General features: G+C 31.5%; 1 protein-coding gene and 1 long non-coding RNA gene across 8 annotated transcripts in view; one reads left to right on the plus strand and one right to left on the minus strand.

Annotated features, from left to right (window-relative positions):
- Window positions 1-24280, plus strand: part of LOC141460863 (uncharacterized) — a 62556-nt gene extending 38276 nt beyond the window's left edge. For 4 of the 7 annotated variants that reach the window (XM_074141284.1, XM_074141285.1, XM_074141286.1 and 1 more), the window contains exons 3-9: window positions 3631-3729; window positions 4081-4326; window positions 11299-11425; window positions 13599-13774; window positions 16237-16335; window positions 21346-21522; window positions 22220-24280. In XM_074141284.1, coding sequence (XP_073997385.1) covers window positions 3631-3729; window positions 4081-4326; window positions 11299-11425; window positions 13599-13774; window positions 16237-16335; window positions 21346-21522; window positions 22220-22285 — 990 coding nt within the window. In that variant the 3' untranslated portion in view covers window positions 22286-24280. Of the gene's footprint in view, window positions 1-1589; window positions 1771-3630; window positions 3730-4067; window positions 4327-11298; window positions 11426-13598; window positions 13775-16236; window positions 16336-21345; window positions 21523-22219 lie in introns of those variants that run through there. The other 3 variants (XM_074141282.1, XM_074141287.1, XM_074141288.1) reach the window with 3 other exon arrangements.
- Window positions 24281-24375: 95 nt separating this feature from the next.
- On the minus strand, window positions 24376-25942 carry LOC141460871 (uncharacterized). Its single transcript, XR_012462405.1, has 3 exons — window positions 25800-25942; window positions 25321-25536; window positions 24376-25047 (listed from the first exon to the last, which is right to left on the minus strand). It is a non-coding gene; the product is annotated as an uncharacterized lncRNA (long non-coding RNA).
- Between the last annotated feature and the right edge of the window lie 238 nt (window positions 25943-26180).

Consider the following 26180-nt stretch of genomic DNA (forward strand, 5'->3'; position numbering starts at 1 on the left):
TGATACGTGTTCTTGGGCTGCTGGAAGCCAGGAATGCGAGTAGGGGAAGACTGTAACTCATTCAATGATCACCAAATACACATTCAAGGTAAAACAGCCGAATATGGTAGAAATTATAGTTCCTGTTTAATTAATAATTATGAGATGTTACCATTGAGCTATAATTCATGAATGACATTCTAAAAGAAATCATTGATTAAGTAATTTGACATTGATAACGGATTTAATTTGGGTCTTATTGTTCCAAATCTTACTGAAGTTGTTGTTTTCTTGTTTCTTTTCCCTAAAATCCCGATTAATATGGGACTTTCTGCATAACCCGTTTTGTGTGGGACAATCTTGCCGTGAAGAGGGTACAAATATCTATGTGGTGTTGCTCAGCTTCACCAAATAGGTTGACTAAAAAAATGTAAGGTATTTATTGTGATAACTTTCAGTTTTCTTTGGATTGGTTTATTCCGTAAGAATCATGGTGCTCTCAAGTCGATACGCATTAGTTTAATTTGGAAACTTACGTTTATTCAGTGGAGCCTTACTAGCGAGCAAGCGTAAGTCAGTTAGAAGGTCTTAAGCATAAATGTTTTTACAAAAATCTTATAAAAACATCTGTACACTTCATTTTATACATAAATAAACACTTTATTCAAATACATATTAACTAACCAACCATTAAGGTAATAATTATTGCATAGTATTTACTCTCGGTTCATAACAACAGTGATTATGTTTACAGAAGTAAAAGTTAACAAACGAAAACAAAATTTGTAATAATCAATTACAAAATAATAACACGTAAAATTACTTTCACTAAACATTTGTTTATCGTAAATGATATTTATTGTTTAAGCTCTAATGTTTAATATTGTTGTAATATTAATTGCGTTTTGTTGTAATTAATTAATTTTTTATCCTTTAGTATTGGTTTTTGAAGAATTTTTACTCTGCGTGTCAAATAAATTAAAAACTAGGTAATAGGTTGCTTAGGGCCTATTACATTTTCTTTGAATTTGTAAGTTATTTCAAATGATGTATAAAAAAAAAATATAATTGAGTAACCATTCTGAATTTGCAAATGTAGAAGGATTATAGATGTTTTCTGTTCGTATCACATTAACTGCCAATTTTTTCCTGTTTAAAGAAGAAAATGTGGACATTAAAATTCGTCTCAGTGTATGCACTTGAAGAAGAGCTAAAACGTCGATAGTAAAAATTAGTAAATTCAAGATAACGAATAAAGTTTTAAAATGTTTATTCTTGCTTAGAAAAAGAAAAAAAAGATTAACAGTATTTTATAGATCTCAAGATCGTCTAAGTTCACTTAAATTTAGAGTATTTAACAATATTAATGTTAAATTAGAAAAAGTTATAAAACTTTCAAAAATAATCAAAAAGAAATTTAACGTTTTGATTTAAATTATGGGGAGTCAGTTAATAGTTAATGTAGGCAGGGATTTGTTGGCTTGGGTGATTCATTGAAGCACTGATTTAGTTTTAATAACATCAATAATAATAAAAATAAACTTCATCACAAGTACCATACGTTGGTAACTCTGTTTGAAGTAGATACTAGAAGACGTGTAACCGTACTAATCTCACTGTAACCTCTGTCCTCTGCTGTGTAATACTGTGCAATATGGCTGTTCCTAGTCGTGATTGTGACAAATTTTTAAGAAATATGAATTTTAGAAGTACTTCATTCAGTGATTACTGGATTATTCGAAGGGATGAAACGGTCAAAAATTTAGTCTCAAATCCATCTTTAGGAATAAGGTTAGCACAAATTTCTTTAAATTTATGAATGAAAGATATCTAAGAATAATAGCCCCTAGCCATTTTCAGTTGCCTTATGTATTTGTGGTAGAAAATTTGATGGGTTAATGAACTTTTTCTTTTAACCATGACTTAAGGTTGCCAGCCCCAGTTCTGCAACTTACTTTCAAGTCTTATCGGTAGAAGTCATCAGCCTGCTTAAATTGATGAAAAAACGTTCTCAGCCATCGCTGGAGCATGACAGAATGGGGTTCCCTCATCTGTACACCAGAAGTGCTAAGCAGATGTTCTGAGGGCAGTTTTGAAATCTTATGTGAGCAACGGGTAAGGCTCAATTGTAACTAGTGGAGCTGTTACAAGAAATTAAAGAATAGGACAGTCTTGCTGGTAGTGTATTATTCTACTTGGCTGTTCGCATACCGTCTATCTGGGCGATACACTTCACATTTAATTTTGTTAATCAGATAAATATTACTACACCCATCTACAGTGTTCTACCCAAAGAAATTTGAGCAGTTCTTTTTCTTTCTTCATTATTATCGTGCCTTGCGATCTCGTATAACATGACTTTTTTACAATAGAACCCTTGATGGTTTGCAGTGAGGGAGCGTTTTGCCCGATACTCCATTATTCTATTGAATTCTACGTACATTCATGCATCGTTGCTTCGTTTTCCAAGCACTTTTGCTGAGCTGCAAAAGTGGTTCAGTAGTTGCTCTACCGCTTGCTTGTTGGGTATGCTATTTGTGTATCATTGAGAACTGAAGTCCAGAAGAAGAGCTTTGATTGTCAACTTCATTGAATTCTAAACTAGCTAAACTTTCTACTTTAAAGGAGTAAAGCGATAGGATTTGTATTTTTATTTTAAAGAAAAAACAAATTGTAAATAAATAAATTTTTACAAGTGTCAAACTTGTATATTTCAAAACTTTCCAAGAACAATAACAAACGAAATTCAAACAATTTATTTATAAACTGCAATTTAGTTTGCAGGCATATTGTTTAACCAATCAGACTTTCTAAATACTATGATGGCCAACTAAATAGTTATATTAACTTGCCTAGGCATTATTATGCGAGCATTCTAATTGGTGAATTGTGTTTTCATTGTGTAACATTTTTATTATACACATAGACAAACACATACATGTAGATTACACACAAAAAGATATTTACGTTTAGATGTTATTATGTAATCATTATGTATTTAAATAGATTTACAGTTTTAAAATACTGTAGCTAAATTAGTTACCAATAACTAATAAGATGTAAATATGTTGTTAGCTGCAATGAAATGGTGTTACTTTCTAGTTTTAGCTATAATTGTCATTTGAAGATTTCGCTTTTCTGTTATTATAATTCAAGTATGTAGATTTATAAATTGTGCAATTCAAGTAAATTAGTAATTGAGTTTTATTTTACTACGTTAATTTCTTTCTCTTACTTCTTTTATTGATTTGAGCCCCTATTATTTTCTTTGTGAGAACTGGGACGTTCTGCAAGGTAACCTTCTCTTCTATTTAAAGTTAATATTTCTGTCATCCTATTGTATCTTAAGATTAGCCTACCCTCTCTTAGGAGAGGTGGAAATATCTTTAAGAATGATTCAAATTTATCTTCATTTGCTTTCCTGAAATTTCTTGGCAGCCATGTCTTGTTTAACTTTCAGAGCTTTCAAGCATGGACAGTTTCGCATCATTTATCTCCATGAATGAATTCTTTTAATTTTTTTTCGATAACTGAAAATTGCTTATGTTATAAAATTAAAATCTAAAAATTTGCATCCTTGCTAATTCGATTGAAATGAATTTAAACAACAAAAACTAATTTAACCTACAATACTTTTTATTTTCTTTTCAGGGAGAAGATGAATTATTATCATCATCCGACGGTGGACCAGTGGAGAGGCCAAAAAGAACTGTTGGCATTCTCAGGGATCTGTTTCCAAATTTTTCACAGGTATTCTTACTTTGAGAGCATGATTATTATAATTTTTTCCATTGCACATTCATAACTAAAAGTTTGATTGTTTTGTGTGCGATATTATTTTGATAGATCTTAGTTTTCTACAGTAGTTTATTTTAATTATTACATCTTTAATTAAAAGGAACTGTTATAATCGAATTAATATTTGTCCAGTTTTTATAAAAATGAATTTACATACTTGGAAGTTGTCAATAAAATAATATTAATTGTAATAGCTTTAAAATAATATTAGATTAAAGCACATTAGAGGGTTAAATGTACAAGATAGCTTTTTTAAACCAAAAAAAGAGGGTGTAAGACAAATTAGAAAGGGTGTTTATGCAGATGATCGATAGAAAGATCCAGCAGCTGACGAGGATAGTGTTCAGGATAGTTGGCCGACTGGTGCTGACAGGTGGTGGCGGCGGCGGTGGAGGAGGAGGCGACGACGATGATGACCGGAAAGTGTCGATAACACTGCCAACGTATCCACCGGACCTACTGGAGGACGAGGATGAAGACGAAGATTCCACTGGTAGTAGTGCTTCAACGGATGCAAACACATCTACTGAATCGACAACTCCAGATGGGGTACGACGTCACCAAGTATTGGTTTTTTAGATATTGGGTCAATTTTCCATTTATTTTCCCCATATTTCTTTGCTTTATTCCACCTTCCTTTTAATATATCCTTTTTATTTAATTTCTGCATATAAATAATATTTGTGAAGAAAAGCATTTACACCAGGAAATAAGTTTCAACTCCTCTTGCTGCTGGTATCGGAAGTATTGCAAATCTGGAATTTTTAAGCCTCAGAAATGTTGAGATTTCCGTGAAAGTCTCGTGCTAAGTAGCCAAGGTTCCTACAGACTATTAGTTCGTTCTGGCTTCGGGTTTAAGACCCGTATTTTTAATTTTTTCTCTTAGGATCTTAGGCTTCCTCTAGAAGTCTTCAATATTCATCATAGTCTCGTAACTATGTTCTACTAAGTTACCAATAGATCTCTCATTAGTACTCAATCTTTAGCAACCTTGATTTAGAACCGTACTTCTACGTATTTCCTCAAATTCAGAATTTCCGATCTGTCCACCAGGAGATTACTTATCTAAAATCCGCAAACTTACTTCGCCAGTTTAAACACATTCACTTTTGTTGGTAAAGTTTTCTTGGAAAGTTGATATTTTGAGAGTTTTCTTTTATGGCCATTGCCGAGCTTTTCGCTAAAGCACTGTTTATGGTGAAATTATTAAAATGGAAAGATTAGACCTAACCGAACCGAAATGGATGTTGCCGGAGTCTGCGTACTATCTCAGTGCTTGCTTTATACTATCATTCGGAATCTTTTTTGTTTTCTCTTACTCGTTTCTGGTCATGAGTTCGCAAGATTTTGCGTATTTAATTTGACGTTAGTTGCTATAGGGGGTAATTAATAGCTTATAGTATTAGTAACTAATTTTCCTCTGCTAATATAGAATAAATAGCGTTGCAACATAAACTCTAATCTCGTTTTTCCACCAGTTAATAAGGATAGAACCTTATAAAGAGTTTAAATATTTTGCTCTTTTTAAGTACTATTATGATATCAGTTGTATCTTTGAATATTTCTTTTTAACAACAAGTAAGTGCGCGTGTAGAAACGTTTGCATACCTTCTAAAATAAAGTTCTCTAGGTTTGAGAGATGTTTTAAAACAGGGGTGAGCAACCTTTTTAATCAATGGGCCAATTTAAATTTAATTTTTTTTTTTTTGGCGGGCCGCACATAGATTAACTCTTATTAATAATTTACGAAACTTCGTACGAAACGCATCGCGTCCGTATTGCATGTTTGAACAAGTCACCGACAAGTGTGTATCTCGTCACAAAAAAATCGCGCAGACGCGGCGCGTTCGTATTGCATGTTTAAAAACGTCGTCGACAAGTAACTCGCCATAAAAAAATATGTAGGTTTAGTATGTACGACCATTTTATTATAATTAATTTTATAACAATATATTGATGGGAGAAAGTCGATAAAATAAATTCAATTTTAGAAATGCTTGGCGGGCCGCGTGTTGCTCATCCTTGTTTTAAAACATTACCTCCATAAATAATCCACAAGTAAAAGCATATTGATTCCTTATGCTGTAAACTGACTGACTGTAACTCTGTCCCTAACAGATAATTGGTTACGAATTGGCTCCATGGTGAAGTAAGCTGATGTGCCTTGAAGATAGGTATCTCCCTTTTTCAGAATTACATATTCTTTTGGGTTTAAAATGTTTTTTTTTTTTTAATAACTAGCCTACGCATTTCAAGATGCCTCCGAATGTACTTTCATTCGCAAATACTTCCATTTACAGTGTTGAGAGTGAATGAAACTTGAAAAAAGCAATCATTGTTAAAATACAAATAATATTTTGTAAAAAATGAAAATAATTGACACAAATTTTATATTATTTAACAGAATACTAATCTCTTGTCGACTGACGTTAAAAAAAGAAAGAAGTTGAGACAACATAATCTCCGTCAGTCGGCGTGTTACATAAATCTGGTTAACATGTTTTACTATCTGGTTTACTTTCTATTTATTAGGTACACAGTATCGTACTTTCTTTAAAAATAATGGCTTAATATCTTTCCTACCCTACTTCTACCTTAGCCAATTTTTGACCCATGTCCCATGAATTTTATACTTATAGTTAATAAACTTTTTTGGTGTTTTTCATTCTAAATTATTTCATTTTATTTTTTACTAACTTTTTATTATGATTATTATTATGGTGCAACGTATGTGCATGATGTGTGTTTAAAAAAAAAAAAAAAAACTATGCTGGCATTTTCTTTTACACAAAGAAATACTGACAATATAATCTCATAAGTACATGACATTATGGGACTTAAGATTATTTAATTGTTCTATTTTTGTTTTTCTTTTTCTTTTAATATTTCTTTTATAAATATAAGTTTTAATGTTTAGAAAATTTTATATATCTAGGCGTAATCTCACTGTGTATATCAAATTGTTTTGTTTTATTAACTATTAGATTGTTTAAAGTATGGCCATAGAAAGATCTGAATATTTTTCTATTTTGATTTTAGTCCTGTACCAAGTAAACGCACCAAAGGATATTCTTATGTACTGAATCATATTAAAAGTTTCGGGTAGATAGGTTGGCAGAATAGGAAGGCTCCTTTTCTTTCCTTTGTTGTTCCCGGACCTTCAAGGGACCCATTTCGGCTAGCTTCCCAAAAATTGAAGTTTTCACATCATGGGTGAGCACGGTAGATTGTCGGCAATCTACATGGTAGATTAATGGGTCCTGCCACACTCATACTATTCTTTTCAGAGAGCTTGTGTGTTAGAGGGAGACCCTTGTAATCATCTTCTGACGGATTGTTCGGATACGAAGGATCTTTAGTCGGATTATAAAGTTGAGGTTTTTTTTTGTCACTTAAGGTTATCGTTAGAACAGGCGTGAATTTCTGGAAACTCATGTCTGGTTTGGATTTCCAAAAAAAATGCATGGACTGATATATTTTGGAGAGTTTCTAGGTAGGCTACTACTAGATCATTGATTGTCTCTTCGAGTCTGAAAATATTCTGCGGGGAAACCATTGGAAGATTCTTTGGAAGTTATCCTCACCTAGTTGTTAATCTAATAACAGTTCCGAATAGATAAGGGTAATCAGCCATATCTAATAATATGCCACCCAAAGTGAGATATCGTCTATATATACAATTTTCACGACCTGCCTAGTGAAATTAAATCACCAATAATCTAATAAATTACTAATAAGTGCACATTATGTGATAAGTCATCAATATTTCAAGCATTTTCACGCTCATTACATGTTGTTATGGAAAATGGATAATATTTTTTTGCATTAATTCACCTCAGCCATGTTGCTTTAGTAGAATTGTTTTCGTTACTGTTTTTTATTTTCTCATGTTCCTAAAAACGTAGTTCGTGAGGAAATCTCATGCTGATTCTTATTCCTTATGGACTTTCCTTCACAAGTCTCTTTTCTTTTCCCTTCTGTTTCTGAGCTCTTGTGATATAGACCCAAGCTCCTATCTGGCGGGGATATCAGTGCCTCTTCAGAATATCCTATTATTCGACACTAAGAGTGACTCTATCATTCTATCCAAATCATTGATTTGATGGAGATGTACCCAATATTTTGTTCGAAATGTAAAAAATGAGTTCAGTTCCTTTATTTTGCCTTATAGATAAGAACATGTGGCTGGTCCTGTCACTCCGAAGGCAGCCCAATTAATTGGTTTATTGTACCATCTTCCTGAAGTCTAGTTAAGTGTATCCTATTTTTGTTTTGAGTTTAAGGGATTTACCCAAATAGTCTTTTGGCAATGTGATCATCTCTTGTCACAGGTGCCAAAGATCTCACATACCGCAATGCCGTGAAACAGAATATGGGAGAGAGGCTGTTTCTTCTTCTTAATAAGATCATTATCTTCTTAATTTAACTTAATCTTCTTTTTTCTTTTTGTAAAATTGAAAACACTTCTACATTATATCTAATAAATCAATCAAAATTATGCACATTCTATTGATTATATCATTTACATTTTCATATTAACCTCAAAAAAAACAACAAACTATTAACCCCACATTTGAATGTATGATTTGCCTGTTTATGGAAAATAAATATTATCCAATTTCCTGCATGTATTTTATTTATGTAACCCACAAAATAATAAAATAATGGGCATTCTCAAAAAATGTGACACCAGTAGAATGTTCCAGATATTGTTAAAAAAGAAAAAAATAAAGAAAAAAAAATGAACGGGTTGAGCATGAGTTCTCTGCTACTTCTAAATTTCTTTCAAATAATAAAAAACAAATCATTCATAACACTTCAATGTAATGGCAAAAACTATCGATCTGATTAGTTTTCTGTCAAATTTAGAGTGTGTTGCTCTAAATTTTTCTTCACTATTTCTCTCTCTATAGATTTTCTGGAATTGGATAAGGTTGCACGTCCATCCAAACAAACAAAGCTGCTAAGGTGAGCCAAAAAGTCTGCTCCTCTATATGTGATATCCAAAATTACAGTAATGCTTAATTTTTTTCAGTGTAACCTCTTACTTTCATCAAAGGCAGTCTTTAAACTGTCTGTTGTTACTACAGCTAGCTTCTTACAGATATAAGACTATCAACAGTCTTCAATGGAAGCAAGAGATAACAGTGCCATCCCCTTCTGAAGTGCGTGAACATTGCTAACGCTTGCCAGGTTGCAATCTTAGCTTAAACAGAGCATAGTCGGATAATGATTGGGCATCATCGCGCATTGTCTTGCTAGTCCGTAGGCGATAAAGTTGGAAGGTTTTGGATGCAGTTATAGAACCTGCATATGACGATTTTTGTTGTGTAGAGAGGTTACACGTAGTGACCCTAGCGCTGATCTGGTCAGAACGCTAGGGCAGATTAATTTAATTGGTTGCTCGTGAGAAATCAGTGCTTTGAGAAAATTTCATTCATAAATTACAGTAAATAAAGTTGTGTCAGTGTTCGTACCGGATTTTCCGGTTTACATTTCCAAGATGGATTATAGTATAACTTATTGTCAACTTTATTTACATCCAGACTTCTTAAGCTCACCTTGGTATCCATCCAAAGAAAACATAAAATAACTGGTTTTCGTCTGTTACGAACAAAACAAGAAATCTCACGTTTGGAATTGTTTGTTTTGGTTTTCATTTTTACTTTTTTAAATTTTAATAAATTAATTTTTATTGTTTCTTATTCTCATTCTCTGCTGTAATAGCTTCCTTAGAAAAAGAGAACACATTCTCTGACTTTCTCTTTTTCTATTGTAAATTATTTTTTTTAATTATTTTCTCAGAGAATGTGTATTTCTCTTTTTCAACAATGCTGGCCCTAAGCTTTTTTATAATTTTACTTTATTATTTGGTTATTTTTGGCTTCTTTAATTTAATATTTATTTATTTATTTTTTTTTTAAATTTAATTTACAATAGAGCATGGGGCCTGCATGAGGGATTGCTTCTCCTACTCTTATCTCTTTATCTTTCTCTTGTGACTGATGCCATTAAGAAATTACTAATTCTAAGAGAGGTTTTGCTAATTTAGGGCTCTGATTTCTCTTTTTGTTTGCTACATATATTTTCACGCTGTTTATTATGATAAATTATTTAATTGGTGAAGCATTTAGCAGTTCACAAAATATTAATGTTAACATTACAAATCTAATAGAGATGTTTCCAGTAAGATCGACGTATAATGGCATTTTAATTCAAAATATTACTTTACTGACTGAATGGAAAGCTAACAAAGAATTCTTGCTGAAAAGCCTGTGAATTATATTTCTGCGAGTCTTCGTATTCGCACACTCACTCTTGAAAGAATCGTAAGTCAACACATGTTCTTCGGAATGGTTCATGAGGCGTTCGAACTTCAATTCTGCATAGAGCGCTTTTGGTATCCGATGTTTTCTTTTTTAGAAAGAAGTTTAGATAGGCTCAGTATTCGTGACTAAGAAAAAGCGTAGCTTACTAATTATGAAGCTGAAAGTAGAGATTTTTGCGGCTACGTGATTTTAAAAACTTAGTTGTAAACGAAAATAAGTATCCAATCCAAACATAGTAATGTCAAGAAAAATAACGTAGGTGAAGAAGGTCCACTTTTACTAACACTTATCTAAATACTTTCTCCCTAGCTGATTTTACTATTTACCTTCCATAATATCTAACACTTCCGGTGCTAGGATAGACTTTCCATGTTTGGTTATCTGAGATTGTTCACTACTTCCATTTAAACGTTGAATTGTATTTTGTGACTGCTAACTGTCTTAAGCAGCAACGAAGAATCAGCTTTTATAAGAGCACATTCAAACTAACGATATTTTTTTTGAATAATAAGTGTATAAGTTTTTTTGTGTGTATACTCAAGATATCAGTGTATAAATTGAAAGCCAAAATCAATTAAAACAAACTTGTTATATCAGTTTAAGGCTTAACACAAGGGTATAATTAAGTTTATCATGGTTTTAAGTTAAGGGCTTAAGCTTTTACGCAAATTTCTTCTTTTCAGATAGGAAAAAAATGAATCAATCATTTGAAAATATATTTTTTTTTTCATTGCTTTGAAGCTAAATATAAAATATTTGTAGCCAATCCCGTGAACATACCGCTACACCGTCAGTAACGCTTGTAATAAATGCTGAAGTGATTATAGTTGAGTTTATAATATTTGTGTATGAGTTGCAATTTGTAAATTTATTTAGTCTTCAGGTTTTTTCAATGGTTCAGCCCTAATAATCTGGAGCATGAAGCTGCAGCAACACTTTTGAGCCACTGTAATCTCCTGGCTCCAGTAATAACCTAATAATCTGGCCTGTAGGTTAGAAAAATATAACTTCAAACGAAATATGAAAGAAGCAGAAACATCCGTTATTCCCTTAATTTTTTGAGATTTTTTTTTCTAATCTTATAACGTCAAATGATTGATTCCTAGAGCTATTATATAACTTCTGCTTTTTCAAAAACATATTACGTAAAAAATCATAAGTTTGTTTGCTTTATTCTTTTTTTAACAAATAGGAAGAGAATTCAGTGGCTGAATCACGTGTGAATCCGGTGCGTGCGAAACGTGAAGCGCCAAAACAGGATCTTGAAGAGGAAGAAGAAGAAGATGATTCTGAAGACTTGGAACCTGAAGCTACGGGAGGTAAGTACATCCGCCTTCCATATTTGACAATTTTTAAATAAAAATACAATTTTCTCACCCTACGAAAATTTTGTCTGACCTAACGCTTTACAATAAGGCGTAAGGCCAGAATACAACAATCTTGGACACGGATCTTTACGCAGGTCAAAACCGATTCAGGAAAAGCTTGTATAGGATAAATAAGGAAGAAGAGAAAACTTGATGTGCGCATTATGTTAACGCGAAGAGCGTATACAGAGTTTAGATTATTAAAAGAAAACTCAGGACGCAGTGGTATAAGTTTTCTGACCAATCACTTTGGAATCTAATCTATTCTATAATAACATAATTAGTACCGCAATCATGCAGATTTTAGTTTTACAGTTTTCATTGTTTTTTTTCTGAGTAAAGTGTGGTTTTAAAAAAAAATAAGTGTTAATCAAAAACCCAAAGCAATTAACTGTTAACTGGATACCACAGCGATATAAATTGTGCCTGTTAACCTATCCAAAAGAAAATGTTAAGCTTTCGCTTTTTTTTTTTTGAGAGTACAGAGTGTCCCAAAACTTGTAACGATCTCAAAAAGCTGTAAGTTGAAGTAAAAATAATAAAAATACGTTCAAAAATAATTAGATGAAGGCAATAAAACAAGTAGCTTTGTAAGAACCTAATTAATTATTAGATGAAAGGGGTTAATAAAGTAGTCTTATTAAATGTTGAACTATTTCAGTATGTTCTGTGATTATAAGAAAACTAAACCAAGTCAAGGTTTGAAAAGATGTGTGTTGCAATTTAACAAATTGTTTAACCTCTTAATATAATATTAAAACTGGCAAATACAAACATTAACGCAATTCTTTTATCATGTACATATAAAATTGTCAGATGGTTTTTTTTTTGTAAACAAATTTAACTCTTCTTTGTATAGTTTCTAAAGTAATTGATGTTTTTATTGTCAGTTATTTGTTAATAAATTTTTTTAAATTCTGTATTCAAATCTTCTTTATAGGACAGTACACTTGCAATATAGTGGCACTTACGAGAAAAGTAGTAAGCTCTAAAGATTAGCCTAAATTGTATTTTTTCTGGAAAAATATTGTATTACCAAGAAAAGTTGTAGAAGTATGTGTAGGCAATAAGATTAAAGAAATTCTTTCTTTGAACATTCATACAAACAAACATTCAATTACAGTTTACGAATAAAACAAACAAAAACTAGAAGTATATAATGTAAAACAGTTACATCATGTTAGCAAGAATTATTGCAATGCAGGAGACACGGTTCGGCACGAGATCCGAGTTGAAATAAATAATTAGAGGATGTATGCAATATTCTTCTTCTTCTTTTTTTTTTTTTTTTTGTACAGAATAGAAGTCCTGAAAAAACTATTATAAATACATAAAAATGCAATTTTATTAAAATTATATGGTACCAAGGAAATAATAAAGTGCAGTAATAAAATGGGAGCGCTAAAGAATTTAATTGCGTACAATAATGAAATATTTTAAAATATGAATGAGATGTGTAATTTTTTTATGCTTTGATACTTTCTGTATGGTTTCGAAAAATGTCCCACTGTTTATTACATTTTGCCAAAGTATTAATTGCATGCCTTTCAGAGAATTGTAATGTTTTATTGCGTCTGAAAAAGTTGGACTTTGAAGGTGGGTTTGATAGTAAAGATTCTGGAGGTTGGCCAGAAGGGGTGTTGAAGAGAACAAGTTTTTTTGTTTTTACTTTCTTGAAAACAAAGTAAAAATTACTTGTATTTTGAATACTTTAAATAATTTTTGGACAAGCCAGCTTGGTGGCTTCTGCAATGATTACTACCCATATTTAACAAAAATTGTCGCAGTAAAATATTGGTCAAGAAAGAATGAAGTTTTTTCCAGAAAATGAAGTCCACCAATAATAATGACATTTTAGGGAGCCACAAAAATGGACCTTCCCTTTGCTGCAGTCAACTTTTGTCCCGACAAATTTTCGGTCTGGGAAGTTACTGCTGAGCTTGGCTCAGCTTTCTTTCTCTTGCTTGGCTAGAGTCTCCTTTTATTCTAAGCTAACATATCTCAGCCCTTGTAATGAGAAAAAGTTTAGATTAGTTCTTATACGCTAAGAATTTTATTTTGACTCTAAAGTCTCTCCGCAATCTAATTCTGTATTATTGATATTACTTTCTTCTTTTTTTTACAGACAACGAAGTATCCGAAGATAATGATGCAGAAAGTTCAGAAATTGACGATGAAGAAGAAGAGGAAGAAGATCCTCGTAATAAAAGGTTTCTAAATTTCAACTTGGGAGCCACAGCCGATGCTCAAGCTGGCGGAAGTGGCGGTGGTTCTGGAAACTTTCTTTTTGATATCGTCAGGGTGAGTCTTTTTTCTTTCTTTTTTACTTAGCCACTATTATATTTTGTACATTTCTTGTTTTAAATTTTTTTTTTGTCTTCGACAAACATTTCTGTCAATCTTATCTTGTTTTTCTGAATGAGTAAGCAAACTTGTTTTATCAATAACGTTGAATGAATCTCTCTGGTGCATGCAGTTTACTGCTAAGGCCTCAAGTAGTTTCACTGAATACTTTCATAGGCTTACTCATAACATTTAACTACCTTAAGCCTTCTTAGGAATAACAATAAACTTCTTCTTTCTTTTTAAACACTTTTCTAGGTTTTGGTTTTTTTAGAAGTATTTTCTTTGACTTTAGCATTTCACTAATAATACTTTAAGCATCAAATGCCGTGCATTTCATTATAAAGGTAACATAATATTGGGTTTTATCTCGTGCAACTAATAATACCTCGGTCCACATTTTGGGAACATTGGTTTTTATATTATTCAAAAGCCTGAATTCTTGTAAAGTTTAAAGCGCTGTATGATGAAGAGCCAGTACCCAAAAACCAAAAAAAAGTCCCCTAGTGAAGTGGTACTTTCTGTTAGAAACATTTTCATCGCCACACTACTTGCCAGATCCGCTGAAGCTAAGCGAACGAAATATTAAGTTGGAACATACTGGAATTTTTCGTTTTTGATCTAGTATTCACATTTGAAAATCTTTCCGGTTAACTCTTTAACATATTGGAAGTTATCCAATTATTGGATGATAATATTACCAATGATAAAAATTAGAAAGGTTCTAAATATAAGTTCCAGTAACTCCACCCCGTTTGGCTATCCTAGGTACTGAAAACGAGAGACCTTAGGTACTTAAATGAAATTAAATTAAGGCGTATCAACATTTAAGGTACTTGATACCCGCTTACTTTTTTTCTATGCACTACTGGTCGCCGGACAGCGTTCTTTCGTTACAGACAATACTCTCCTTTACACTAGATTCGAACCTATGATCTCCGCGTGGTAATTCTGGGACGCTAAAAACGTTTTCCTTTCCTGCTTTTTGTTTAGGCCATACTTTAGGGCAGAAGCGTAAAGTTTCTGATATATCACATTTTTCTTCATCAATTAATAGTACCTCTATTTCCCACAAAAAAAATGGCGTACTATTTAGTTAAAATTTAAAATCCAAAAATCTACCCACTTTTAATGACTTTGTTTTATTCCATGAATTGAGTTATATTTTTTTCAGAAACCTTGCATCAAAAATATTGGTTACAAAAAAAATAAAAATCAAATACAAAAATAACGAACTGAGAAAAATGACTTTGAAAAGATTCTGGACACTATCAACAGAATTTTGACTTTTTTGTAACATTGTACTGACTTTTTTTTATAACAGATTTGTTTTTTTTTTCTTAAACAAAAACTCAGTACTTTTTTTTGTTAATTAAGAGACAAAAACCGAACAGGTGAGGTTTTTATATTTAGTTATATACAAATTTATTTATTTACGCATATAATAGGTTAAAAAATGCATAAAATTTTTATAATACAGCATGCATACATACTGCTTCTCTCTTATTTACCCTGGCACACTGCATATTATTAGAAAAATTAAGAAAAACTTTTCTGGAAAAAAGAGCACGTAATAACTAGCATGAAATTACTATAGCCAATAAGAATGAAAAACTAGTTTTCATCATTTCCTTTTCCCCCAAAACTAATCAAACACTGAGTTATTTGATTTGCTCAATTTAGTAAATATAATAACAAATCGCATAAAAAGAAAGAAAAATTTAATCTTTTAGTATTAGGTTGATGATCTACTCTTTTTTAAAATTGCATGGAAACCATTATAACGACGTCATAAACAAAAAATAATTACAAAACTTGACTTTCCTTTAGCTACAATTATTTATGTGACTAATTGAAAATTTTTCTCTTCCGATTGCAAACTTTTAATGTGCTTCAAAATTATTTCATTGTAATATCAAAAAAGAAAAATCTCCATAGTATAATAAGTTCTAATCAGCGGTTCTGACTACAATTTCGCGACTGCAATCAGTCGTCTTAAATCAACAGGCACTAATAAATGAGTTAGTGTTTTTTAAACGCGTTTAAAATAGTAATACAATACCATCTTTCTACAGTCAGTCTACAAGTTAACATTGCATAGCCTTGTAGTAAGTTAGTTAGTTGAGAACGAAAATATTTACCTAATTGCTTAATTTTAGAAATTTTGGAAAATCAACTCTGTAAACACAGCTGACTCTTCATTGTAATATAATAAACAAACTAAATCCTCACAAATTAAATAAAAAAAAATAAAAAATCGAAAATACAAGGAAATACTCACTGACTCAACCAACTAAGATATTCTACATTCTAAACGATTTTTCGTTTTCATATATTATTTTTTTTTTATCATTTTTCAAAAATTCTAATTGAAAATGAAAAATTATGGGTTTGTTGAGAATAATTTGCAGTGTGCATAGAGATCGGCGGACAGGGCGGCTCGCATGGCCGGAACCGTGTACAGAGTGTTAGCCGGAACTGATGATGCAGGTCTTCCAACATATCAATCGGCCAGATCGGTACGACGTTATTTCAATATTTACTTTATTATTTTTTTCTTTTCTTGTGTTTAAATCAATTACGCGAATTTGGTTGGAAACAGTCTCTTTGGTGAAGTGATGCTTTTGAACTGATCTGTTAGAAATTATTTACTCGTAAATACTTACGTTAATAAGTTTCAAATAGGTCATCTTACTAAGAATAACAAAGTTAGAGTGTTCTGTCACATAGATTTCAGTTGGAAATGTGAATAAACCTGTACATCGCAAGGTAGATGAGGTAGAGACTAAGTAAATAAACGTGAATATGCCGTTAATTACAAATATTGAGACTAGATGTGAAACCGCTATGTGTGGGATTTGTCCAGGATGCGACGACACCTAGTTTCATCTCTAAGGGATCCTATTGTGAAATCTGACGCCCAATTGGCCACCAGTGTACTCACGATGCAGGGCAGATGTGTTTTTCGCAGACACAATGGACCACTTACCGCCAAATTGCAACTTTCTGGCATTTGCAACCGCTGCTCTTCTCTTCCCTATCTTTGGCGTGTGTTCTCCTCGTTTTATTCCCATTTCTTTATATGTGCCCTTGAAATCTCTGCAATACTTCCTCCAGATTTCAACTAGCTCTCATTTTGCTGTAGCTTTTAATATTCTAAGTTGCCGGAGTTAATCTTGGGTTCTTTAAAATTCGACTGGCTTTTTCTTTGAGGATTCCAGAGAATGATATTTTTTTTTAAATAATGCCATCAACTCTAAGCCCAGGGTAGATAAACTCTAATCCTCAGCTTGGAGGACCAGAGATAAGGTTACTAGGGCTCCCCAATCCTAGGATTGTTGAAATTTTTATTGCTCCAACATCTTGGGTTTATGAATATATTCTACCTCCCTAAATTTCTTTTTTTCACCCTCTTTGTATGTATCCAGTGTCACTGCTAGATTCGTCAATCGTTTTGCAGAGCTAGTATTATTCAGGACGTGAATGCCATTGGCTGTTCTGCCTGGCGATGAATACGTTTCTCCCTTAGACTATACTGTGTTTTTGATACTATACGAATATGCTGCGATAACGTAAATCTTAAACTTAATTCGTACTGTCACGAAGCGGGCAATTTAGGTTTTGCGAGAGTTATTCTTTCCCAGAGTTTTGGAGTCCCTTAGAAAATAAGGGTATCTGTGCTTACGAAGCTGTCTCTCCTCTACATCTAAAGCTTCTTAATAAACAATATCAATTATAATTTGTCTAGCTCGATTTTTAAGTTGATTATGAAAATTATAACCTTAACCATTAGTATCTTTCTACTACTCAGGGAAAGGAAAATTAAAATCAGTGAAAGTTTCTATAGAAATTCTCCAAATTTATCAATTCTAATTTATATAATAACAATTATTACACATTTATACATTCAAGAGCAATTACATTCACCAAAGAGCGTTTCTAAAAATTGCTGTAAATTTAAGTAAAAATTTATTTATCAGGTGCTACAATATTTTTCAGTAAATAAGAAAATGACAAAATTAAGTGCTCCTGATAAATTATAATAATTACGAAGGTTGTTCTCCTTTAAATCCTTAAAATTTCCTAATCCCACAAAACCGCTTTCCAAAAATGTAGTTTAAAAAAAAAAAAAGTAATAAATTTTTTTAAAAAAAGCATGAGCCAATCACACTTGAGTGTTAATATATATATATAATTTTTTCTTTTTCAAAAAAACATAAAACCCTAATAAATATTGTAAATATTACAAAAAAAATAACTAACCCAAATAATAATAAATTTTGCCTGTTTACCCGTTATTCAAACTTACTTCTATTGTCAGTTTGTGTTTTCTTTAAAAAAGCATGTATGTTAAACCACTTTCCTATTATCTTTTACTGCCTTATTGCGGATTGATAAGTCTCTCGCTGGTAGAGTTTCCAAATTTCCCTTTTGTAACTCCTTATTTACATATATTTATTTTCAAAGTTCGCTTAAACCATTTGTGGACACAACAATCCTGAAGCTAAAATAGAATTAATTAAACATGCTTTGCGCTTATTTATCGCTAAATAATATTTTAGATTTTTTTTTTTACTTCATTAAAGTTTTTTTTTTTTCATCTTGTAAACATAACCGATGTTAAATACTCTTTATAACGTGCTTTTTTGTGCTTATATTTACATAATGTTAATAAATTTTTCTCTTTGAAAACAAAATTAATATTAAAAACTACTCATTAAATCACTTATTTTACATTTCACGTGTAATCATTATTTCTTTCACAACCATAAAATAAGCACAATTCCCACCATTTCTCACAAAAGCATACATTATATTGCATGAATTTTATTTATTTTGATAAACTATTAAATACATTTTAAAAATTAAGCTTGTCTAATCATTTCTATTAATATATTAATCACTGCCCTAAAAGAAAAACTAAAAATCCACCACCTTCCTAAAACAAACCCCTCTTCCAACAGTATAATCTCATTATGTTGGTTTATTTCTTTCCAGCAACCTTTGTAATTGTTTTAGTATACCGTATTTTAATAAAATGCTTAAACTAAATTGCAAAAGAAACCATTTCTATTCACTTTGTGAAAATTAGAGGGCCGTCAAAAAAGGGTAAACTAAGTTGTTTTTCTTCTTTTTTTAAAAAAGTAAAGGTGAGTCGTCAAATTAAAAAAATATAATACAACTACTACGTTCGATGTAATCTAACTAAATCTTATAGTTTATCAAAGATGTTTTGAATTATATCTTAAAAGCAAGGAATTAAAATTTCAAATTAATTAAGAAAATCAAGGAAACTTGATATTCCTTTAAGGAAAATAGAACCTGCATTATCAATAGAATTTTCCGAGAAAAACGTAATTAAGGGATTATAATTGAAATTGAATATTTTTTTCTCTTAGTAATTAATGTGGAATTAAGTTTTCAAACTACCATATTACTACTAGAAGTTTAACAGTGTCTAAACTAAGTCTCAGCCGGGACCTATATAATCTAAAAGTGAAAGTAACTCTAAACAGAACTTGTTTCCTGGATTAATGGCTAGATTCCAAAAATATATTTATGTATTACGAAAGTTAAAAAATGTTAAACATTTTTATTTTTATTTTTAAATACATAACATATATTTACAATAAATAAACATTAGATTGGATTTGGTATAAATTAAGTGCTGCCTCATATTTTCTTTTGACCACTATCTTACAATCCATTGTGCACACCAGAACTGAAAGGAACTCAAAGCTTAATGGACCAGAACCTTACTTACCAAAAAAAATACAACTGACAGAAATTGTAAATAATAATATAATTCTTTTGTAAATAACTGATTTGCTGAGCAACATCACTATTTGCTTTATATTTACTTCCTGAAATTCCTGGCATCCATATTGACAAAACCAATTTGCTCTCTCCCTGGATAATCATCCTAACATTATTCCAACCAAATTGATTTTGTAAATATTTTGGCAATAACCAAATTAATTTATTTGGAGAAGATAAAAAAATATATTAAGATTCAAGTGTGATGCATTAAGAGTTTGTTTGTTCTTCTTAGTGTTCCTTCAATTCTTAAACCTATACGAAAGAAAAGCCTTCCTAATATAGTGAACAGTATTGAAAGAATTTGGCATAATTGCAATACTTCCTTTTACCTAGTAAGGGGAAGTAAAAATGGTAAGTCGAATAGCCTTTTATCTATATGGATTACAAACAAATTGTAATGGATAGATCTTAAAACTTTATTTTTAATAGTTTCAATAAGGTAAGAAAGCTTTTAATTTTGTTTTTTGATTTTATTTTTTGTTTGCATCCTGTCGGAGCTGCGTCCCAGTTAATCAATTATCTTATGATAACAACACTATGTATCAAGAGTTAAAGTCAGGAATTAATTTGTACATGTATAGTTAAACTTTACTGGTGTTCACAAATTCTGAGCTCACTAGATTGAGTTCTCAAGTGTAAGAAAATGTCAAGATTTGGCCCTTGATAATAATTATTGAGGTACTTCATGATGTTTTGAGGACTCACTTATTATAGTTTTAAAATAAAAATTTAATCTACTTGGAATTCCTCCAGTTTTATTCATTGCAGGTTATTTACTATACTTTTGAGTTATAGAGAATATTTTTCTTTAAAAGCTATTTAGGGTAGCGATTCCCTCGTAGTTACCAGATGTTAGAAAGGAATTCACTCTTTCTAGAATCCTCTTTCTTTAATTTGGGAGGGTCTTCCTCAGAATATCTAAGAATGGCAAAGGCAGGAAGTGGCTATTCCTTACTGCCGCCTACCAACGCCCTTCCTAGATCACCTTGGTAATTGTACCATCACATACCCCGATATACGCGAAGGTGCTTCAAAAGTTAAATTTTGCCCCTTATATCTCCAAATAGAGATGTTGAATGAACCAGAACAGAAACTGATTGTTTAGAAATATTATTGTGAACATAATCTTTAGAATTGTATTTTTTTTAAAGTTGCTCGCTAATATTCTCATTTAGGACAAGTTACGTTGAACAAAATTTTGAAGTAAGGCTCAGTTACAGGTAAGTTCAAAAAGCTGAAACAGCGACTTAATATAGAGTAAAGATTTTTTTTTCAAAATTGATAATTGTTTACAATTTATATAAAATATTTTTTTTAAAAATAAACGAATAAAATTATTTTCATTGCATATTATTGAATTGGAAATCAAGTTTAATGAGATTCCATTTCTAATAATCCAAAAACAGTTTATTTAAAAATGTGATCAGATCTGCAGTGCTAGTTGATGCGATAAGGTTTTCAGTTGAATACTTCTTTATTGTGAACGGTTTCGAATTGATTCTTCAAATCAAGAATTTGACTTACGCTTATAAAAACTTTACGATCAATATCTGATGATGATGGTCGAAATCCTAAGCCGTTCAGAATGAAACCAAGCGAAGCGTGCTATGACGTGTAAAAGTGAACTAAATATAGTTACATTAAAAATGAAAGCTTTCATGATGAATACTTTATGAAATTCAATGAAAAATAATTATAATTTTTGGTAGTTGGTTGCTGGAAGTGGTCAAGCCCCGGATGGAGGTGATGGTGCTGCTGCGGCCAATGGAGCTCTAGAAGAACATAAAGATGAATCAGCTTACGGAGTTGGAGTACCCGGACCGTTGACCAGGCTCTTCGTCGTGGCTAACAAAGGAGTAGCGTCTCTCATTCAGGATTTGATTCTTGTAAGTAGATTCAGATTTAAAAATAATAATAATGTCCGGTGATGGACAGTGTTGTCTGTAACGAGAGAACACTGTCCGGAGGCCGGCAGTGCACTGGAAAAAGCTCCGGGCGCTAATAACCTCAGCTGTTAATGCGCCCAAAAAAAAAAAAAAAAAAATTGATGTTTTCTTAAATCGATCACCTCCGAATTCTATTTCTTTAGAATTTTCCAAATTTCTGAAGGAAATTCATGGAAACTGTTTTTGTTACATAAATCTGGTTTAATTTGTAGTTATTCTTGAGTGAAAGCAGACGGATTTAATTTGAAAACATCTGTTGTTTACAATTAACGTATCATGCATGACTTTCTGTTGCGGGGGGAATAGCATAATATTTGAAAGATTTTTCTCTTCAAAGAACCGTGTGATGTACTTGATGTGCCTTCGCCTCTCCGCAGGCTATCCTTGTAGCAGCATTGTGTCTAGCTGAGGAAAACTGCTCTTGTATAGAACGCTGAGACTACAATTTGTGAACGTTCGGACTTAAATTTATTCATTTATTTATAGAAATAGGGCGTGTAGTTGATAATGATGATGCCCGACGAATGCTACCCTTCTGTACTGATATAAGTCCTCGTAATTGGAGTCTTTTGCCTCGACTCAACATCAGTTATATGATATTGACAATAATCTCTAATTTAGTTGGTCTCTTTTCCAGCGTCTCGCTCAGACCAGCGAGAAGATTGTGAACTTCAAGGCCAGGCTGATCACTTCAATCATCTAAAAAAATTGGATGAAGAATTATTTTCGTTTATGCGACCACATTGCTGCTCTATACTCTTATTCACTTTTCTTTGATGCTGTTAGCGTTTAGAAATATTGTCGTTCAGTAATAAATACTAAGACGACAGTTATTTCTTAATCACTTCAAGCTAATTTCAAATTGTCTCTAACAGATATTTTATTGTCTCAAGGAAAATTGGTTTGAAACGCTAACAGTCCTGATAAAAAACATGAAAAATTGATTTTTTAAAAAAGGTATAAATAATGAAAATTTATTCGCCGAAAAACACTTCAGTACTTTATTGTCGTGTATTGTAATTAAACAATACGTAAGCAATATTAGGTAATGATTTTTTAAAAATATTAGACAATTTAATGTTTTGTATTTATTATTTTTTAAATTCGAAAAAACCGCTAAACACATCTCAGTACTGTACTCTCTATTATCTGCTCAACTTCTTTTATGTATTAATTTTCCTTCTTTTCTTTTGTAAATCATCTGTTTTGTATCATGACAAAACAGAATTTATAAATATATTTATTATTAAATTATTAAAAATGAAGCTCATTTGAATCAAATATTTGTTAAGCTGATGACTTTTTTTATATTATTATGTGCAGTGCTAAACATCAATATATCAACTTTTTTCGAATTTAGATTGATGTTTATGTGTTAGGCAAATGGTTATTTTAGGTTGTAGCATTGTCTAGGTCCTAAAATGTGTTTACGTTAGAAGCTGAGTGTGTTGTTAAGGTAAAATACTTTTTCAAATGTATTTTTAACTAGATTTACGATGTTGATATTAGTTAATACGTTCTTTTGCTATGGAGATGAAATTCTTGTGTTTCCCATAAATGGTTCTGCTTATCATAATCCATTCCTCCAACATTAATTCGGGCTGTTTTTTCTCTGTCTACAACTGCTAGACATTGGGGGTCTCCAGAACCAAATCACCTTCGTTTGCCTAGAATATTTGTTGTGCATAATCCGCACAAATCTTCATTCAGTCACACAAGGCTTCGCAGCATATATTTCTATGAACTCTCCAATCTAATTCCAAAGATCTGAGTATCTTTCATCCAAAAAGTTGCGGCTCTGTCGTCATGCTGTCCTTCTTTCGCTTCTGATCAGGTTAACCTAAAATATCCACGTCCGTTAAGGGACACGCTAAGACAGAAGTAGATCTCATTTGATTGGCTCTCCACACCAACGGTCTCACTTCTTGGTTGAGTTTTTGCTCCAACGCCCTTTTAAGTTTCTATACCATGCGGTGGCTCAGTAAACGACAGTTTAACAAAAATCAGACTATTACAATTTAATTGAACATTAATTATTAAGTTATAAAATTATATCTGCTGATAATTTGTTCGTATCAGCTTAAACAAATTCTATTTCCGTCTAGTTTTTATGTCACGAAATGCTGAAAATAAACCTTTCCTTTGAGTTGTCAATGTAAAATAAAACTGGGTTTAACTAAAAAGTCAATAGCCGAAGCTACTTTACTTGAATACCCATTTGCCTGACATATGTACTTCAACACAAGCTGCCAAAATGTATGTATTTTTTTAATGTTTACTAAAAATAAATTTAGTGAATTAGCATTAATTTTAAGTAATTAGTGCCTTAATTATAACAAAATGTGAATAAATACTGTAAATGTAATGTAAAATTATGATTTGAAAATATTTATAAGCTGTCGATAAAGATTGACGAATGAAATTCTTCAATGTTAACCAAAATTACAAAATAGCATAATGGAAAGTGTTTTTTACCAATTGTTATGAAATATTTACCATAGTCTTAGTATAAATCATACATATTAGCATATAAGTGGTTATATAGTAAATATAAATGTGGTGTATATAATGTAAAGTAGTATTTGTTCCTTTTAGAAATTTGTAATTAAATATAAAACCCATCAACCAATGTTTTTATCAGTGACTTCAAAATTGGAAAAATGTTTAAGATAATATATAAATAAATAAAGTTAATACATTTGGTAGTTCAAAGGTGTAGCCCAAACATATTTCCAATAATATATCAGCGAAAATTCCCGATTTTCATTCCTTTATTTCATCGTATTTAAAAAATTACAATATTTTGATTTAAATTATTGTGTATTTGTAACTTTTTTCTTTTTTTTTTAATTTATTTAAGTTACACCAATATATAACTAAAATTCAGAGATTGGTGACGATTTTTTGTTATGTATTAAAAATTCTCGTAGCAAGTGTAGAAATTATGAAAAAGATTCACCCTACCTTCATAAATATTAAGTGCAGGTAATCTACTTTAGGACAAAAATTACATTACTATTTTTGGAGTACCACAACCAATTATACTGAGTCTAATTTGGCTTATTTACCGATATTCTCAAGCACTGACAAAACCGTCACCTTCTCTTCACACTATTACTTAGTGAAATCAACGGCTGAATTCACTTTGATGGGTATTGGTATTGAAGGTAACAATAAAAATATTCTCTTTCTTTTTCTACTTCTTTGTGACGTGAGGCGTGGAGAAAATAGAAATATAATGGTCTTAATTAACTGACACCGAAGTGGGCAAAAAAAATTTTCACCAAAGAGAAGTTGGTGTAAAGATTCACAGATCCTTTAGGAGCAGTGGTATTTGTCTTGCCCTATATCCCAGTGTTGTAGCATTCCAAGCAAAATATGCAACTGATGGATCACACTTGAGAAAAGACGTTTGCCGTCATCCCTTGCGCACATCAATAGTGAGGACTAAAAGGACGGAATCCTCTGAAATGAGAATAATTCTAAAAATTAAGGATTCACATCAAATAAGGAGAGATTTTTTAATTATTATTTTTTCCTGAGTCTGTTGGTGACCTTCATCAGAAGTTTCTGAATGTGATTCTGTTAACTACTATAGAAACACACTCTAAAGATAAATGATGCCAACGGATACAGAAAAAAATAGAAATAGTTTAAGGATTTTTCAAGTCAGGCCGACAATCTCTTCCAGACCTAAAGAATTATCATAAGAATAGTGATGTGAGTAAAAATGAATACCTGGACACTTTTTTGTAAGAAGTACAACAGGAACCTCACATCTTGGTCCCTCAATACAATTTTTCTAGGTCTGCCAGGAGAATCTTCCTATATTTTAATTTCATTGAATTTTCTCACCAGTATTGTTTGCGTTCTCCTCCTCACGTCTTTAAGTCCTAAAGGTATCTTATCGCAAACATATCATAAAAGCCAATAGTTGCTCCTTACTCAGAGCCACTGAAAAAAAACAAATCAAAATCCAACCAGAGAAGGTTGTGTCAAGTTAAGATAAGTATGCCTGGATGAGCTGTCATTGAAGTGAAAAATCTAAAAAATCAACATTGAAGAAAGATTGTGTTAAAATGCACAGTCTTATAGAGTAAATGGATTTGTCTCCGGTATTCAATCATCTATTTGGCGAAAAGAAAGATAATAATAGTAATCTTTAAAAAATGATTATTTATTCACTAGTTTATTATTATTAAATAATGTTTAAATACCATTCTTCTAAGTTTTACACAATTTTTCAGTGTCGCAGTTTTTATCGACCAAAATATCCGCCTGACGTATAAAATTAAAACAAAGTCTGTTTTCTATTTACCTATACAAAAAATATAAATAAAATCATAGCTCCAGTAAAAACCTGTTGGGTAAAATAACCAACTGAATATTATCAAAAGAGAAGGTTATTGTTAAAGGTTTACATAAATCGCCACCAGGGCGCTCTGATTATTGAAAAAATTCATTTTGCAACCAAATAATGTTAAAATTTCAAGTTTTGTATTAGGATACAAACCAGCGTAGGAGCTCTAATATGTTTTCATTCCTTTTTTACATTTTTATCAATTTTTTAAAAAATTTAACAATAAAATATTTGTTTT

The sequence above is a fragment of the Rhodnius prolixus genome, unplaced genomic scaffold, assembly GCF_049639745.1.
Source record: "Rhodnius prolixus isolate KJV_2025 unplaced genomic scaffold, Rpr scaffold_6, whole genome shotgun sequence".
NCBI lineage: Eukaryota > Metazoa > Arthropoda > Insecta > Hemiptera > Reduviidae > Rhodnius > Rhodnius prolixus.